General features: G+C 36.6%; 1 protein-coding gene across 1 annotated transcript in view; it reads left to right on the top strand.

Moving 5' to 3' along the window:
- LOC578361 (solute carrier family 12 member 4) overlaps window positions 1-20299 on the top strand; it is a 46755-nt gene that overhangs the window by 21936 nt on the left and 4520 nt on the right. Inside the window, exons 6-24 of the mRNA XM_030976146.1 lie at window positions 524-709; window positions 1622-1887; window positions 2509-2732; window positions 3184-3315; window positions 3768-3866; window positions 4910-4967; window positions 5346-5639; window positions 6447-6665; window positions 7103-7207; window positions 8619-8707; window positions 11180-11259; window positions 12543-12575; window positions 15391-15479; window positions 16025-16131; window positions 16695-16814; window positions 17832-17921; window positions 18563-18654; window positions 19248-19355; window positions 19676-20019. Of these exons, the coding sequence (XP_030832006.1) occupies window positions 524-709; window positions 1622-1887; window positions 2509-2732; window positions 3184-3315; window positions 3768-3866; window positions 4910-4967; window positions 5346-5639; window positions 6447-6665; window positions 7103-7207; window positions 8619-8707; window positions 11180-11259; window positions 12543-12575; window positions 15391-15479; window positions 16025-16131; window positions 16695-16814; window positions 17832-17921; window positions 18563-18654; window positions 19248-19355; window positions 19676-20019 (2735 nt within the window). The remainder of the gene's footprint in view (window positions 1-523; window positions 710-1621; window positions 1888-2508; window positions 2733-3183; window positions 3316-3767; window positions 3867-4909; window positions 4968-5345; window positions 5640-6446; window positions 6666-7102; window positions 7208-8618; window positions 8708-11179; window positions 11260-12542; window positions 12576-15390; window positions 15480-16024; window positions 16132-16694; window positions 16815-17831; window positions 17922-18562; window positions 18655-19247; window positions 19356-19675; window positions 20020-20299) is intronic.

Genomic DNA, 20299 nt, shown 5'->3' with positions numbered 1-20299 from the left:
CTGACAAAAATTGTATTAAAAAAAACACGGATCAATGCCTATTTAATACAGTTCCTACAGGAAGAATTTTGTTAATGGATCATTGGTTGAATATGCATGATTTTGTCATGACTGGTGTGTTCGATAAACCAATGAATATCCCAAATTGCGGATGTGAGATGCTTGTAGGATCCTTTACAGGACAGAAGTGGTATTTCGCCATTGAAAATGGCACACACACACACAATACTTTTTTTTGGGGGGGGGGGGGGATCATATTTTATTGAAGAAAATTGTTCTTTCGTATTTATGTTATGAATATTATGAATAAATGTTTCAGTAAATATTTTGTGCAGATAACTGTGACATATCAAGGTAAGAATTTCAGTCATTTTTGAAATTTCATCTGTAATGACTAATGAGTGTTTTGTACTAAAGCTTAATCATCATGCAGTTGATAATCTTCAGCAGAATTGGAATTAAAACTAAAAAACTAAAACTAAACCGAACATTTTGTAGTAATACATCATTTTCTTCCCATCAGACCATGTTGACAGCCATCTCTATGAGTGCCATCGCAACCAATGGAGTAGTGCCTGCTGGAGGAGCTTACTTCATGATCTCTAGAGCCCTGGGGCCAGAGTTCGGTGGAGCAGTAGGCGTCCTTTTCTATCTAGGGACAACATTTGCATCATCCATGTACATCCTTGGAGCTATAGAAATTTTACTGGTAAGTTTTTAATGTGGCTGTAGACGATTTGTGAGATGCTCTGTAAAATATTTGATTTCTCTTTGTGAGTGTAGTATTTTAGTTGTTTTATTGTGAATCTCAACAAACTAAACATTTATACCATGAACTCAAATCATCACTTCCAGGTGATTTCAGAAAATGCACATGCATTAATGAAAAGAAAAGAGAAGAAAAAAATGATTTGTCAGGCTTCAAAAATAGAATGCTTTTCTTTTCGTTGTTTTCCTGCATGTTTGTTGATGCAGACTGAGTAAGATCAACTTTAAATTTATATGAAAGATGTCAATATGCCCAAAGCTGTCCTAAATCATATTGTAAAAATTTTGGATTAAGAATGAAAGTAGTCACTGAATTTCAGGTTTGCATACTTCGATAGGCTGTTGCTGGTGCGTCAAATATCCCTGTACCTTTGAGTCATCCTGTATGGAAATGCTTGTATACTTATAGGAGTATGAGTAGCAGTAATTACAAATACCTATTATACAGATATTGACTGGCAGGGGGTAACATTCTTTGGACCGCTGAAGAGAGTTATATTTTCCCTAGTGGATATTTCAAGATAATTCAAGAAAAACTAATCTTTAAAACAATTTTTAAAACAATTTTTGGGGAGAAAAGAAATGTGTACAAAATAATTTCAAGGGAAAACAAAAATCAGAGAAAAAAAATATTGATAACAAAAATTGACCCTTGGTATTGGTGTAATTTGTGTAATTGGTGACATACAGTGAATATAACCATCAAAAGTGACCGGCCAAGAAAATATAACGATTACGATCCTCGCAATTGATATCTTGTGATGAGTTCTGGACCAATCACATCTCGGTACCTGTCTAAGCTATCTAATATCATTCACTGTTGCATTGCCTTCATATGTCCCACCTCTCCCAGATCTACATAGCACCTCAGATGTCATTGTTTGGTGATATATCCTCAGCCAGTGGGGGTGCAAGCACCGCATTGCTCAACAACATGAGGGTATACGGTACCATCATCCTTGCCATTCTATCTCTCCTCGTCTTCGTCGGGGTGAAGTATGTCAATAAATGTGCCCTGCTCTTCTTAGGGTGTGTCATCGTCACCATCATCTGTATCTACGTTGGATTCTTCACTCCCATAGTCTCATGTAAGAATTTTTGTTGTGGTGTAATTCTTTGGTAAGCTTGCAAATGCAAATGAAGATGTTCCAGGCGATTGTGGTGATAGTAGTGGCTTTTAATATAGCAATTAGGTTTCATGACGCAATCTTTAAATGCTTCACCATCATCTGTATCTGCAGTGAATATTTCACTCCTCTTGATCTCAAGTATGAAGGCTATTGGGGTCGTACCATGTTGCTGATCTTACAAAAGCAAACAAAGATGGGAAATCTATATTTGCAGATGCTTCTTGTGGTCCAGGTAGTTGTAATGATAGTAGTGACTTCTCTTAAACTGCTCTGGGTAGTGTTTCACAAAGACTAAGATCGACTTAAAGTTAGAGTTAACTATGGCAGGCCGTTCATGCCAATGTTTGCTCTTACCATTATGATCTTTATAATTTTTTCAGAAAATATTTTTTCCTTCAAGATTTGTGACCACGATTTATACAACCCTTGAGAGACCAATGCCAGTAAGTGGTGAGAGCAAACAGTGGCATGAACGGCCTGCCATAGTTAAGTCCAACTTAAAGTCGATCTTAGTCTTTGTGAAACTCTCCCTTGGGCTCATGACGTATACACAACATATCTCATACTTGTTTCAAAAGATTATCCATTGACTCTCTTTGTTACTGATCAGGTACTGTTCACTCAATGGCAATATAGCCTTGCAGCGAGACATCAGCACGGAGAGCGACTGCAGTTGGTACATTCTTGATGAGAACGACACTCGCATTCTATCACCGCTGGGTGCATCTCTGTGCACCTCCTACGCCAATGGCTCAGAGTGTCAGAGCATAGAGTCTGACTATGACCTGAGATGGGAAAAGGCCATACCAGGACTCACATCAGATGCTTTCAGAGGTAAGAATTAATATTCTGTTGTCATATTGATGTATTTCGTCCAGGGCAATTAGTTGTAAGAGCTTTGAGATGGTAGAGTCTCTATTGCATGTGTTCTTTTTCGCATCAGGATTATGATTCAGTTAAAGGATTAGTTTTGTGTCCCATTTGATCAATGATATGTCAGATCAGTAAGCTAGAAGACTTGCAAATTGAAGAAACAGAAGGTGATGTCATTTTCCATAAACACCTCATAATTTCAGCTTGTTATCCTTCTTGTTCTTTTTAGATTAGACAAATAGATTGATTCATCACATCAAAAAGAACAACTTGAATTAGAGGTACCCTTTTAGAGGTACCATTATTTATAAAATATTTGAAGTGGATAGCTGGGAAGTCCCATGCAGCCTCCTTTATAAATCATGTTAATCCCATGTCTTTATATTTCACATGATTCTTTGCCACGACACAGTGAATTTCTGGAACCTGTATCGTGAGGCTGGTGAGGTTTTACCGGGGGAAGAAGGCAAACCAGATCAGATTGTTGCTGACATCACAACTACCTTCACTATCCTCCTAGCCATCTTCTTCCCTTCAGTTACTGGTAAGTAGAACTGACTAAAAATGAGAATTTATCAGGCAAATTCTTTTCTCTAGAAATATTTGGTTGGGGTGAAAAGTATACAAATAGATTTTTAAGGTAATTCTTGAAGAATTGTAGCCAGCAAAGTAGCAAAATTATTACATTAAAGATGAGAAGGATATGACCACATGACACAATTTTGTTGCTTCAAAAGTTACAGCAGAAAGTTAAGTTGGATACATGATGATATCAATATTGATGGTATCACATATTGTATGAACAGAATTTGTGTGCATGTATTGATATGAAGTCCTTTATTGTAAAAGGTTTTTTTCTTAATATATATTTTACAATTATGATGCATATTTGTTCCTATGGCAATTGTATTTCTATATTGCTGAAACAATGGATTTTAAAATTGCTATACAGTTCTGTCTCTGTATTAATTCCATCATGTCACTCATTTTGATCAGGTATTATGGCTGGTAGTAACCGATCCGGAGACTTGAAAGATGCCTCGTATTCAATACCAAGAGGAACGATTGGGGCCATCCTTACCACCAGCTTTATCTGTATCCTTTGAGATCACACCATGGGGGTGTTTCACAAAGATCCCAAGTCGAACTTAACTATAAGTTGGACTTATATATTATGGAGAGCCATTTGTAGCCTTAAAATTAAATATATTCAAAATCAAAAATTCAAGTATTTAGGACTTTTGACAAATTCCACATCAAGAACATGAAATCTCCTTGATAATAGAAAATATGAATGATTTGAATCAACATTTTATGCCTTTTAAAATAAATTTTTACAAAATATTTGTATAGATGCTAACGGTTTTCCATAATTTGTAAGTCCAACTTAGAGATAAGTTCAACTTAGGATCTTTGTGAAACACCCCCAATATCACATATTATGGCAAGAATACTGTTACCTTGGAGATGAGACTCTTTTAGACATGATGTCAGTGACATTAATATGAATCATTGTAATGATGATAGTGTTGGTAGTGGTTATGATGCTAGTGTGGTAGTAATTATGTTAGTTATGGCTGTGGGTTGCTTTTGATGCTGCTGTTGCTGCTGATGGTGCATCATTCTTGGTAGAAGTCATGGGCCGGATGAGGAGATGAAGGTGATGATGATGAAGATGGTTATGATCGTGAAGGTGATGATGATAGAGAAGGTAATGATAGTTATGATGAGGATGATGATAATGATGGTGGTGGTGATAGTGGTGATATTGATTAATGATGATGATTATGCTGGTGATGAAGATGATGATGATGGTGATGATGACGATGATGGTGATAATGATGAATGTGATGATGACATTGATGATGATCTTGATGACAACATTGATGATGATCTTGATGACAACAATTCTGATAGTGATGATCGCAAGGACAGTAAATGATTGTGATTAATAGTTTTATTTCATTGGTTCAGGTGTGATGTGGATAAATCCTGAGTAATTGCTGCCTTTGGTTTTGATTTTGATTTTGATTTTCACAATAATATCTACATTATGAAAATCAATTTTTAAGATAGAGATATTTTAAGACATGTACATGAAACATGTGTTTATTCCTTAACAGCTACTTGTTTGTTAGATCTGTCTTCTGTATTATTCTTTGCTGGAACCGTTGCTGGTCCTGTTCTGCGTGACAAGTGAGTCCTCTATTTCTTGTTTCATCCAAATTTTAAAATTATTTAATGTCATTTCATAGTAGCATTGATTCCTTAGCTTCAGTAATTGAAACAGATTTGTCATAGGTGCAATACACAAATACTCTTTAAAGACAGGCAGCATCTCAAATTGTTATTTGGCACTCAACAGACATTACTAATTAAAGTTGTACATGGAAATGATTGATGACTAGATGGTTATTAAGTATATAACAGCTCCAGGTGGGTATTAAAGATGTTCAAACAAAATTTGGCAGCAATGACGGTCCACACGTCCACTGCCATGAAAGAGGTCCTGCCCTCTCTACAGCTTTAGTGAAACCATTCTACTCATGATATTTTTCATCTGTTTCATCTCAGGTATGGTCAAGCCATAGGTGGAGGTCTAATAGCCGCCGAGGTGTGCTTCCCAACAGTATGGGTGGTGCTCATCGGTGCCTTTCTCTCTACCGTAGGGGCGGGGCTCCAATCCCTGACGGGTGCACCACGCCTCCTCCAGGCCATCTCCAAGGACAACATCATCCCCTTCCTGTCTCCGTTCGGGAGGGGGTCAGCGACCGGAGAACCCACCTGGGCTCTGCTGCTGACGGCACTGATCTCAGAGATTGGCATCTTGATTGCTAGTCTGGATCTGGTTGCTCCGATCATCACCATGTATGTTGAGTTTTTAATTGATTTGATTTTAAATGAAAGATGGAGAGATAATATGTTAATAAAGACAGGTGTCATATTCTATGTTACAATTAACAGATAATATGGTCACATAATTCATGTATGCCATATTGATATTATGCTCATTCATGTATGATAAGTCTTACCATGGGTAGCCTCATCAGTTAATACTGTTCTCCTGAGGGCACTACAATCATTAAGTAAATTCCATGAAACCATTTCTTCTTATACACAACCCTTTTGTAAAAAACTGTTGGTCCTTTTTTAAAGGACTCTACTAATAAAGCCCTTTCTAGTCCTAATAGAATTTATCAAGTCCTATGACTTGTCACTTATAGTTATTTGTTTAAAACATTTCTCTGGAAATTTCATCAAAAGAATGATGCACATTTTATGTGGTGACCACACTTTAGAATGCTGCAGATCCCATCTATCAAAACAATAATAACGCTAGGGGATCAAGCATTTGCTTCTGCAGCCCCAAAACTCTGGAATAACTTACCATTAGAAGTCAGTAAATCACCATCTGTAAATATCTTTAAATCAACACTGAAAGCACATCTTTTCAATTAACTGTAAATGTAAGCATATCAGGAGCTCTTGTAGTGCAGTAAAATCTATACTTCATGTTGGATAGTCTCTACACTCTATAAATGTATTATTATTAATAATATTATTATTACATTTTGGGGTTTAAAAGGCCATTGCCATATGCGTTGTCTCTTCATGAATATGTAAGAACGTCACCTGCTCACAAGGTCTTTTCATGCATCTCTTCTGTTCCTTCAGGTTCTTCCTCATGTGCTACGCCTTTGTCAACCTGGCCTGTGCCCTCCAGACCCTCCTCAAGACTCCTAACTGGAGACCTCGTTTCCGGTTCTATCACTGGGTCCTGTCTTTCTTTGGTCTGTCTCTCTGCATCGCTCTCATGTTCATCTCCAGCTGGTACTATGCACTCGTCGCCATCGGAGTGGCTGCTTTCATCTACAAGTACATCGAGTATCAGGGGTAAGATGGATACCTATTTGATGTTTTTGAGTACTGCAATGAAACTTTGGAATCTGTTCTTAGTTGTGGTGATAATCATTTAAACATGTGCTATGCTTTATCTACTAAGGTGTCTTCCTATTAACACACATCAAGTATCTGGAAGATGGAAACAGAGCTGACTTGATATACACATGTTTGTTTAGAAGTGTGAATATTAAAAGAGGGACATCATAGGTGTAACCTGTTGAACTGTTAGCCTTAGGTAATCTTAGCTGAAATCAACGGAATAAATTAAATATTAACTCCCAGTTTCTTATGGGGGAATCTTTCATGCAACAATGAACTTTTGTGCATTATCTGTCACATGTTATGCATATGTAGACATGTAGTTATTTACAATATCAAAATCAATATTTGTCATTTTATATCACGTTTTCCTGCTCTTTATCTTGTAGAGCCGAGAAAGAATGGGGAGATGGGCTGCGAGGTCTTTCCCTAACCGCTGCTCGCTACAGTCTACTTAAGCTAGAGGAAGGTCCACCACACACCAAGAATTGGCGGTGAGTACCCGACATGTCAAGTCTTACTAAATAGCACAGTTCCTTTTGACGGGCCATTTTCGTATTTCATTCAGCTGGTACAAATAATTGTATTTCAATTGTCAGAATGCGAATCGCATACGTTCCGTGTTGTTAGGTAGGATAAGCCATGATGTTTGTCCTACCTAGCGACAGTTAATGTATGCAACTTGCCTTGTGACTACTGATATTGAAATACAATTATTTGTAACAGGTGAATGAAATCATTTGTAACATGGCACTTAACAAAGATTTATGCATTAAATTTGATTGCTTTACGAAAATGGGCCTATTTCAGAACTGGAAACATGGCATATCTATACTTTGTAGCTGAAATGTATGTTATCACATGCTGCATTAAACTTATCTTGATTGTTCTCCAGTCATGTATTTTCCTTGAAAGAGTGGACCCAAAATAGACATTAATTATATAATGTGGACTGGCCTTGAGGGGGATACCACATACTATTTCCCAAACTAGACTCATATTGCCCCAAGTCAAAGACGAGGGCAATATAGGTGGTATCTCCCGAAAGTTAAGCCAGTCGATATTGTTATTATTATCCAAATCAGACATCTAGAGCAAATACATACAAGACAATCTCATAGAACTGAAAAAACTTTGTCAAACCAGCACTGTGCATCCAGCTGCTTGACAAAATTTTTGATACACTACAAACAGTGTACCTAATTTGGTGTGATTATTACGTCACAATAGAGTGCACGCAAAGTGCGCAGGTTCTCGTACGCATAATAGATGCGCAATGAAAATGACAAAATACGGCGCGGTGAATATGAGACTTTATTTCCTGCTTTTTTAACAAGTATAGCCCATAGGCTTTTCCATGAAAGGAGAATATGGTCCTATATTCACTGATAAGCTCTTTTGAGATTACAAGAAGTGTAATATGGTTTTGTAAAACCACTACTCAGATGTCTGATACAGGTAATAATTTACTGTACTTTTTAATTTAATTTACTTTCAGCAAAGGTGTGAAATATGATAATTATACACAGGAGGTTATTGACGATTACTGTGTATTGCAGACATTTTAATACTTTGCTTGATTACTGTGAATAAGGTGAATAGGAACACAAATTGGAAGATTTTTAATTTTTTGTGACATCATATTCCCCCATGAATAATGCAGAATTCTTTCATTTCTTTGATTCATCCTGAAGGAAAAATGAAAAGAACTAAAATGCATTCCAGGTAAAGATATTCTGTCAAATAGCTATTGCAATTATTGTTTCTATTCACCACAATGTTTTATTCAGCCCATTTTTACCATATAATGATTTTCACTCCTGATACGTAAAGCATATTCATTCTACTATAGTTCATGAATGTGTTCACTCACTTCTTGCTGTCTATGTATTTTGTATGGTGTAGTCCTCAGATTTTGGTTCTATGCAAGCTGAACAGCGATCTAGTTCCCAAACACCGGAGACTTCTTACCTTTGCAAGTCAACTTAAAGCAGGTAAGGTCCTCATAAGAATATTCTTTGATTGATTAAGTGACTGTTCATTAAAAAGAACTTTTGTCTTGAATGTTCATTAAGATACTTGCACACAATGTACATGTAGATAAGCTACCAGGAGAACTAGGAATGCACATGTTTGTCCCTTCTTAAACAGACAATCTATTGTTAAGACTTTAAAGACTTTATTAATTTTAGTATGTCAGACATAAAAATGCAAATACCAAACCTTGTCTAACACTGTTCTTCTATGTTAGAAAAATTCCATTTTTTGTCGGTTCTTCGGTGTCACCGTAAGGTTGACTCACGTGTCCTGAAATCTATTACAAGCCTAATGCATTGATTGCCATGACAGGCCCACAGAGTGACCTCCAACTGTTGTTTTGACTGAAAATATCATGCAGGAAGTCATTACAGTGGCAATAGCCCATGTCCCAATTTTTATCTCTCGCAGCAGATCTCTCGTCAGAAATAAAGTTTGACTTTAGGTTCACATGAGAGGCCAAGAACCTTAAATTGAGCTTGCAGTTTTAGATTTTGGGATATTTTGTATTTAAGAGTGGTGCGGACACACTCAGGGTTTTGGAAACCTCAAATTTCCATAAAGTTTTAAACCATGAGGGATCTTGGAAAGATAACTGCGAGCCATCGGGTCGAGAGGGTGGCCTCTCATCCAAAGTTAATTGCCATGCAGACATAAATACTTTAATGTTTCACCAGCACATTATGACTGCATGCTCAAATGGTAGTTTAAAACTTGTAGCACTTTTTTTTTTGGTCCGTGTGAGCCTGCACGCATTGTTGTTAGTTGGTTGTTGTTTGGAACTTGAAAGTTTAATTCAGAGTTTATAACCATGATGGTGTCATATGAACATAGCTGGTATAAACATTTACTCAGATATGGACTAATGGGTATTAATGATGATGAGAAAAGGATGAATGGAAGATCAAATAGTCACTGATTTATGTCATAGATGTAGACTGATTGAAATTCCATGTGTTTAGTTTCCTTTTTCTGTAATCCCTGGCTATCATTCACATTTTCATTCGGAAATTCAATTGTTAGTCTTTTAAGTTACCGTAAAGGTAAACCTGCTTATAGTGCAATGAAAAACTCTTTTTAATCAAAGAATTGACACTGTTTTCATGGTGTTGCCAGTTACTCTGAAACAAATGTTTTTTTTTTTTTTTTTTTTGGGGGGGGGGGGGGGGGGGAGGGTCATAGCTAGAATAATGTGTGAAATATGCTCTGGTACATGTACAGATTTTTATGCTTCCGCTACAAAGAAGCCGGAGGCATTATGTTTTCTGGTTGTCTGTCCGTCCGTCCGTCCGTCCGTCCGTCCGTCCGTCCCGTTCTTGTGGTCGCGTTATCTCTAGAACAGATTGCTGGATTCCTGCCAAACTTAAGTCATGCATGTATCTTGCAAAGCCAATGAAGTGATTAGATTTTGGGGTCACAAGGTCGAAGGTCAACGGTCACAGGGCTCATTATGTATGCAAAATAGCTTGTTATCGCGTTATCTCTAGAACCGATTGATGGATTCCTGCCAAAATTGGGTCATGTATGTATCTTGCAGAGCCAATGAACTGATTAGATTTGGGGGTCACGAGTTCAAAGGTCACAGGGCTCATTATTTATGCACAAATAGCTTGTGATCACATTATCATGAGAACCAAAAGACAGATTACTATCAAACTCAAGACATGTATATGTATCTTGCAGAGCCAATGAACTGATTAGATTTTAGGGTCATGGGGCTCATTAAGGATGCCTATAAATAGCTTGTGAATGCATTATTAAAGACAACAGATGGATTACAATCAAATTTGAATTTTAAAAGTTGCTTCCGTTTTGGTTTGTAAAATTGCTCTATGGCGGAGGCATCATTTTTGACTGCGCGCAGTCGAAGTTCCATCTAGTTTTCTACACTATATATATATATATATATATATATATATATATATATATATATATATATATATATATGTAGGCTGTACTCATTTCTTGAAATCATTAAGGATAAAAGGGAAATAATACAGTAAATGTTTGCTTCATCAGAGAAAATTGTCTTTTTAGCTTTTGTGGCACTAACTTTGCATTGAAAACAATTGTAACATTGGTAAGTTACACATACACCATTACCAGTGACCCAATTTGTAAAGTCAGAATTCATGCTTCAGAATCATAGTTGAAGCAAAGTGGGGTAGTTTCTGTTTAATGATATAATCTAAACAGATCCCTCAAAATGTTCTGCATGAGATACCTTCAGTCAGTTCTGTCAACAACACAATGTGGATACAAGATTTTTTTTAAATTCATAAGTGAAGATTTTGTTTGTTTGCTCACTTGTATACTTGTAGGTCTCCCCTACATATAAATCACTGCTGTAAAGCCAACACTCTTTGATCTTGATATTTTTCATCAAGAACAACATCATAATCTGCTTCCAACTATGTCCTTTTTTCTAGGCAAGGGTTTGACACTGGTTGGTTCTGTCTTGGAAGGAGATTTCCGCACCAAGTATGGCGAATCTCAAGCTGCGCAACAGGTAAGATCCCCATCTCTGACAAAGCTCTTCTTATTCATACTACAAAAAAAAAACATATACTCATCAGGGATCTATACTTTCTTGCAAATGCCTCAATTAAAGCTTTCACTTCAAAGCTTAGGATCATGTCAGGCTTTTTCGCCAGGCTTTTAATTATACAGCGCATACCTAAATATTTTTTGGGGTGCATCCACAGTGAAAGGAATTTAAGTGGTAATTTTAAATTGGTGTAAATATTCCATAGCATCATGCTACATTGGTGTTTGCGGGCGGGAATGTCTTACATGCAAATGTTACCACTTACATGGATAGATGCCATCCTGGAGTTGGAGATTAATTTGTCAATATTTTGGTCTACACAAAATGTAATTGGTTGTAAAGTAATGATTCGAACATGATCAATCAATGTTAAGAAACTGTTATTTTCTGAAATGAAGAATGGTAGAATTCCAAGGATGTTGCTCCTGTGCCAGCGGCTTAAGATGATTTTGCTTGCTGCCATGTTGGTTTTCTAACAACCTGGATACTCACATGTGTATGACTTGGAGATCTGTTTTCTTGTCTATGCACTGTGCATCTGTTTAATATTACTAACACGAATTACCATGCATGGTAACTATGTATGGTAGTTTAGAGTACACATAGATAGCTCTTTCATTTGTTTTCATTTCCTCTGTTCATGATTTAAGTTTATTCCCTATTCATGTACATGTACATCTGTTTTAAGGTTGTATCAACTATTTGAACACACTACTATTTTGGTTTATTATGTAATATATATTACTGCTTATATCATGTTCTTTCTCTCTCCTGTCCTTACTTGCAAATTGTTAAATGTTTCTGATAATCCTGCAAATTAATGCACACTCCCTCCCCAAATTGAAATAATGATAACATAACCTTCGCCCTAATCACATTTAATTGAATAATTCTGTTGAAAATAAATTTATTTTCAAACAAGCAATGAGAATATTTTTGATAATAACTCTGGGTGACATTACCAAACATGTTTTGATTTGATAACAATTTTTACTACTTTAATGAGTAATAACAAGATTCCCAATATGTATCCCTCTAAGTTTATAATTTACTCCTGTCATTTTATTGTATTAACTTTGATTTGAACTGCTCCAAAGTATTATTATGTGTACATTTATTTGATAACTTGCGATCTTAGTCTCTGTATCTAAAGGACTGTAATAAGTTGAGATGTGTTTATGTGTATAATGAATGCCATGTCTCCTATCCCAAACAACCTCACACCCAAATCTGAAATGAATCAGATAGGGTATGGAGAAGCACAAGCAGCCAGGGAGGTGAGGTTAACATTCGATTCATTCACATTGTGGCTCAACCAAGTTCAAATACTAGTCACTTTTAACAAATACCATTTTCTACATTGATTTTAATAGTCATTCAAGATTTGATGTGCATGATGAGTTTTATTAAACGTAACACGCTTTTTGTTGGAGGGAAGTTTATGAGGTGCATTTTGATGTTCATTCTTGGCCCGTTGCATACAGTTTATCACTGATGGTGTCTTCAATATTAATTGCCATGGCAACATCACTCAGCTGCCAATCAAATCAAGGTTTCCATGGAAGTTACCACTAATGTTAAGTTTTATGCAACAGGGCCCGGATGTGTTGTCATCCATTTTCACTTGATGCAGAATCTGCCCATTTGCTCACAAAAATTCACTTAACTAACATATTTGCCTCAATTTTTCATGCCATATTTCATTATCATATATGTTTAAGAAATGAACCATTATCGTTTTCCCTATGTATCCATATTTATTCTCATCCATCTGTTTTAAAGAGTGCATGGCGAAAAACAAAATCTCCCCTTTTCTGTCATTTTCCCTAAACAATTCTCCCTCTTGCAAAGCCAGACTCCCTACTCCCTTGCCTATATTAACCCAAAATAACCTTTCCTACTGAAATAATTCTCTGGAAATGCCATGTGATTGTTCTTTATAACCTTTATATTGTTGTTTATGGTCATTTCATCTGTGTTACTGATTTAACCTGAAACTGTTAGGAGGCCTTTTTGTTTCTGGGCCTGTTTTGATTAATACAGAACTAATGTAGTGTTAACTCTTGTAAGGCTTTGCAATGTCATCTACTTTTTATATGAATAATTACAAATATGAATAAATTTAAAAGATATTAAGTGACTAAATGACTAAATAATAAAATGTAAAGTTCAACTTTAAATTGATAAGTCTTGTAATACTTGTAACCTTTTATTATAGGAAACTCCAACATTGTTTTATTGACTGGCTAATTCATGTTCATACACATACATGTATCTCAAAGTTTGAGTAGGAATTCATGCATGTGCATAAGTGTACTTTTAATCCAAAAATATCAAGAATATACAGCATGACATTAGTTATCAATAAGAAAAAAAAATGCTGTACTATGCTAGCAAGTATAATTTCTTTTTTGAAACTATCCATTTACACTCTTAATTTTGAAATAATGTGCAGGTTCATAATACATTTTTATTTTTCTTGTAATCTGAGAATCTATCAAAATGTGTTAATTAATACTTTAAGATAGCCCCTCCCTCCAAAAAGTCCTTTATGTAAAACCATATTTTTAAAACTATGTTCACATAATATTCCTCATGATATTACATTGCAGTACATTGTTTGTATAGAACATTAAGATACATGTACCCTCATTTCATGCATTCTACTAAAAGGGTTTTGTGTGGTTTCTATAATCTTATATACATCTATTCTAACATGGCTATGGGATGGGCTTTACCCATGATTGAGTGTTTACATTTGATGTGTTCCTATCCTTAATTTAACCATGTTTGACTCATTATACTTCATACCTCAGTAAAACCACCAGACCCATACCCCCAAATTGACCGACTATGAAATTGACCAACTATGAAGTTGACCGACTATGAAGTTTACCGACTATGAAGTTGACCGACTATGAAGTTGACCGACTATGAAGTTGACCGACTATGAAGTTGACCGACTATGAAGTTGACTGACTATGAAATTGACCGACTATTCATGGTAATGAGAGTCTTTGTTCAGTATGTACATTCAAGTGGTCTGGTGTAGGTATTGTCTGTGTGACTAAGGTGTGACTAAGGTATTGATATGAATATAAATATGATTATAAATATGATTATATGAATATGAACAACATGAACAGATCCTGATAAAGATTATTGATTTTATTGCTCGAAAACAGCTGTATACCAACTTATTTGACATCACATGGAATTTTAGCTTGTCTACATGCTACATGCCAGAAAATAAAATGCAAAACTTTTTGTTTATATTAAAAAAGGCATTGCTGATTCCGAATCATCCTTTGATTTCAAATTTTCTCATGATATATTATCGCTTATTTGACTATTTTTTATAATTTTAATTTTCCATGGACATGAAGAATAGTTTTTGTAAATCAATCTGAAAGATATATCATTTACTGTTGCACAAGCCTTCATCATTGTGACATTTTACAAGCACTGATTCACTGGTGCACATGAAAACAACATATGCATGATGCACATATTCTTGGGTATTATTATTATACTGTTTAATACCTCTTTCAAGTTCAACATTATATTTGTATGGTAATTATATGAATGTAAGAATTAAACCCAGTTTTTAAGTGTTCATCAACAGAAAGAAGTTGGTCCTTGAGTGGCGTGTATGACAAGTGACCCTCGTGTTGTCTAAATTCTACATGTGTACATGTACTACATGCTTTGTAGTCAAAAAGAAATTTGACAAGAAATGCCCAATGTTAGTTGTTGTGGTCTTGATCTTGTGGACACATATACCTCATGAAAGTTCAATGCAGAATGTATCCCAGAGAGTAATGAAGCTCAAATAACATGTAAAAAGTCATAAAATTAAGAGTGTATAGTGTATATGAATGGATTGCCTAAACTTCAGGCCTGAAAAGGTGATCAAAAAAAAAAATTCTCCAAAATTTGTTGTAAGAATAAGAAGATAGGAAAGTAAAACTTTACATTAATGATGAAGAGACATAGAGTGAAGCCTGAGAAGCATATTGTAGTTGTCTTGAAGTACACTGCCTATCTTTCTCTGAAGAAAAATGATGACAACTTTTTCTTGATTCATCACAGGAATTGAAGAAGATGATGGAGGAAGAGAAGATGAAAGGATTTTCTCAAGTTCTGGTTACTCCCGATGCCACTCAAGGACTCGCTGCTTGGTAAGTCTACCTGTTGGGCTGCCTTTCTAAGTCTTACTGCTTGCCCTCTCTCTGTGTCTGTCTCCCTGTGTCTGTCTCGGTCTCTCTCTCTCTCTCTCTCTCTCTCTCTCTCTCCCGCTCTCACTCTTTCTCTCTTCATCTATGAATGTCTATCATGTCAGTAAGTCTGTAATCTTGTTTCTCTGCGGTATTCCCTCATTTCTCTAAAGAAAATATCTCATTTCATCAAATCTTCACATTCATCTGTTCTCAAAATCATATTCTTGATAAGAATGCAATTCTTTTTTACTAATCAAAGAAGTTATTTGACCATTCACTGTCATGAACCATGCGATTATAATACTGATCTTCTTTTTTCCTATGATACCAGTGTTCAGATGTGTGGTTTAGGAGTGTCTCAAGCACAACACAGTCGTGATGGGATGGCCATATGGCTTCTATTCTAATCTGCAATTCTTCATTTACTAATCAAAAGAAGTTATTAGACAGTTCACACATGAACCATGTGATTATGATACTGATCTTCTGTTTTCCTATGATACCAGTGTGCAGATGTGTGGTTTAGGTGGTCTAAAGCACAACACAGTCGTGATGGGATGGCCGTATGGTTGGAGGCATAACACCGATGTAAGGTCATGGAAGGTCTTCCTAGGTGAGTTCCTATACACTAGTAAAGTATCTTCTTAAAGGACAGGCCAAGAAAAATATGACAAATGTGTTCATTGTTAATCGTTTATGCTTTTCCCACTGAATGTGGTACAGTTTAAAAGGGTTTGCTCATTCGTAGGATTCTGAAATAAAAATTGAGTCCTCTAATAACATATGATTCATTACATATTTTTAATTCGTCTGTCTACTGTTTTCTTTTCTTCATATGGAGAGATTCTTTGTATTGATAATGAAATAATACATTAGTTATTTCTTTCCATGCTATTACTGTTTCCAATTTTCATCTGGGACCCCTTGCACAAAACTTACCATTGATGGTAACTTTGCCATCAATGGTATCTACCATGGAAACCTTGATTTTGATTGGCTGTTGAGCCCTGTTACCATGGTAGTTGCCATTGATGGCAAAGTTACCATCAATGGTAAGTTTTATGCAATGGGCCCAGATCATTGTACTTTGCAACTGCAGTAGCATAATGCATATCTCTAGTGTACAAAATAGTGTCTAATAATAATGATTATGTCTCTTCTTCTCTGTTCATGTAGATACTGTACGTGTGGTGTCGGCCAGTCACAATGCTCTACTGGTGGTGAAGAACTGTCAGATGTTCCCAGCTAACAATGAGAAGCTGGACGTAGGATGCATAGATGTCTGGTGGATTGTCCGTATCCTTACCTTGGTCTTTTGATTTTAATGAAGATTATGTCACTGTGGAAATGTATGATGAATGATCTACATAGGCCACTGATTGCTTGCTGATCGATGCTCAAAACACACTTGGGCATGGAGCAGTATCCCTCTGGTTTAACTGAAATGGCTCTTTCAACCTTCCTAGTTGCCCCTAAATTTTCCCTTTTAAGAACAGATATTAAGGACAGATCATAAAGTTGAAAATTGACAAAGAGCCATAAAATGGTTGTTGAGGGTTGTGATGACGAAATACTTTTAAAACATCTGCTGTTGGAAAATATAGACACTTCAAGAACATGTTTTCCGTCTCTCCTGGATGTAATAAGATAGGATGAATGATCCAATACAGGTTAATATAGTCTTACCAAACTCCTCATTCGAGGAGGCGCAAAGGCTTAGAGCAGTGGTCTCGAAACTGGGAGGTCCCAGGTTCAAAACTAAGTTGTGCCTTTTGGTAAGGCATTTATCCTCGTTACCAAGTCCCTCAAAGAGGATTTACAACTGTTGGTCCCCTGGTTGCTTACCCACAAGCATACACATGCTTTCTTAGCAGTCAGGTAAAGCAAACTAACAAACAAACAAACAGACTAACAAACTTTCTGGTAAACCTTTTATTCTACATACCCAAGCTTTGACCCTGTCTCAGTAATAATGATAATACTTAGCTTTTATATAGCCCGAATTACAATTAAATCTCAAAGCGCTTTCAAACTTGGAGATTATTACCCCGGCTTTAGCAGTGCAGCTGTCGCGCGCTCTGCATTTCAAGGAATAAATTCCTACCAGGTCCCCATTTGCTTCACCTGGGTGGAGTGCGGCAAATGTAGATCAATGTTGCGGCGAGACTCGAACCGCAGACCTTGTGATCGACAGTCCGGCGACGTATCCACTCGACAACGACACCTCTACATTATTCCCTTTGTAACATTAGCATTTCACGCATCCAACCTTTATATACATGTATACTACCTTGACTACCTCCCGCCTACCAGACGATGGCGGTATGCTTATGTTGCTTCCTTTCCTGCTCCGTCAGCACAAAGTATGGAAGAATTGCCGCATGAGGGTATTCACTGTCGCACGTAAGTACTACACTCAAATTGAGAACCTTTAATGGTCACTTTCTGCCCTAACGTGAGGCACAGCTTGTGGACATTGTAGTATCATATAGATCTTAATAATAATAATAATATTCCGCTTTTATATAGCGCCCAATACATTGATACAACAATGTGTCTAAGTGCTTTACCTATACAATGTATGCACATTCTCCTCTCCCTTGGGAGCATTCCGGCCAGTCGCCAATAAAAAATTGGAACAAGAACCATTTCTTATCAAAAAGTCCTGCTGGGTTATGATTTGTCCATTGTTGTTTACTCATAAAATATCCCTTAGTTTATTCATTTCTGTAGTTATTTTGGGTAATCATTTAATATCAAAGCAACATGTTGTTATTGCAAATCATACAGAGGTAACCTCTGTTATAACCCATCAAAACACAATGTCAAGAACTAATAGCTGTTTGTTTTTTTTGTGGAAAAAATTCAAAGGTTAGTAGTATTTATGCCGTCGAATTCTGTCATTGAATATGCATCTTAATTTCTTGATTTTTTTTCTTCATATCTTTAAAATTCCTACTAGACCAAGGCATATATCTTTAATCTCATTTTGCAAAGTAGCATTTTTTAAAACCCAATAAGTAATGTTTCTTTCCTTGTCACAGAATTGGAAGATAACAGTGTACAAATCAAGAAAGATCTCACAACTTTCCTGTATCATCTAAGAATAGAGGCTGAGATTGAAGTGGTGGAATTGGTGAGAACCTTGTCTTTGCCCCCCCCCCCCCCCTCAGATGTTTTTATCCCCATGTTTTATACTTGGAGCTCCCAAACTTACAAACCGTGCATATACTTACCAACAGTATTATTGTATGTAATCATATAAAAGAGACACACACTGTAGCTTCTCATCTTGCGCTCATCAGAGTAAACAGCAAGAATAAACAGAAATCAGACAATATAAACGAAAAGTAAAGGAAATAAGCATGTAGAAATTGATAAGCTCTTATTGTGAAACATTTTTGTGCTTGTATCTGTTGGCAACATTGTGAAATGGTGTGTAACTTAATCTTCCTTGCTAGGATTAAAAATTCTGAAATGCACATGATCTGCAGGATATAATGCATCATTGATTAAATGAGTATGTACACCATAAGAGGAGGAGAAGGAACATTTATCAACATGTCCAAGAGTGCAGCTTTAAAGATCTGTCAGTGCAAGTAGATGTAAAACAACATATTTATCATTGATGTACGATATAATCATGGAACATTTTTTGTGTTTCTATCTGTTGGTAACATTGTAAAATGGTGTGTTACTTAATCTTAATTATGTATTTCTCTTCCATAGCATGACTGTGATATTTCGGCTTACACATATGAGCGCACACTCAGGATGGAACAGAGGAATGAGATGCTCAAACAGATGAAACTCTCTAAGAAGGAGAGTAGGATGGAGGTAAGTTATCAACAAGACCCATGAACTGCTCTTTCTCTAAATTAAAGATTTCTCAAGCTTTGCCTGTGAAGATTACAAAACATTAACATTTAGATACAGTCAACCTGCTTTAGCAACCACCAGTACATAAAGACCACCTGCCTATAAAGACCGCTTTTCTCGCCTCCCTTGGGTGGTCTTTATAGACAGGTTTCACTATATATATAGATCACCTTTTCTCGAGTTCTGAATACATGCACAAGTATCAATGTCTCTATGCACTTCCAAAGAGCTTTTATTAGTGGAATCCATACACTTGCAAATTTCATTTTTTTGACCAGGCCCAAGCCATCTTTGACCACCACCACTCCACAACGGGCACCGAGTACAGCTCTCCCACACGCAAGAGATCCAGCGAGAAATCAGTGTCCTTTGACCTCAACACCAGGGAATCCCCCTTTGACATCGCCGTGGTACCGGAAGAAGACGAGGAAGAGCTAGCAGAGGGCAAGGAAGGTGAAGAGGACCAGGATGCAGTCGACACCCCTCTGGTCAAACTCGATGACACGCCCACCTCCGAGACGCCCCCCTCTCCCAAATCAAATGGGGCCAACGGGTCGGCTGGGTCAGCCACATCGCCCAACAAGAAGAAGTCAAATGAATTCACGAACATGCACCTACAACCGTAAATATTAGGGGTTATTTATTCATTTTATGTGTTTGATGCATTTCATGCCAGTCTTCTGAGATGGAAATCTTTCAAATTTGCTATGACACTGCCTCAAGCTCATGAGACACATCGTTGTGGTCAAAACAAGGTTTGAAAAAGGGATCATTTCAAAATAAAAAATTAGCAGATTAAAGAGAATGTGGAATGCAGGATAATCTCTCATTTTTTAAAAGTCTGAACATGCTCATGTCAAATCAACATATCTATCTTTACAGGTCAAAAGGCAATACGAGGC

The sequence above is a fragment of the Strongylocentrotus purpuratus genome, unplaced genomic scaffold (genome assembly GCF_000002235.5).
Source record: "Strongylocentrotus purpuratus isolate Spur 01 unplaced genomic scaffold, Spur_5.0 spur5_scaffold_8, whole genome shotgun sequence".
NCBI lineage: Eukaryota > Metazoa > Echinodermata > Echinoidea > Camarodonta > Strongylocentrotidae > Strongylocentrotus > Strongylocentrotus purpuratus.
This window is presented reverse-complemented; position numbering and strand designations above follow the sequence as displayed.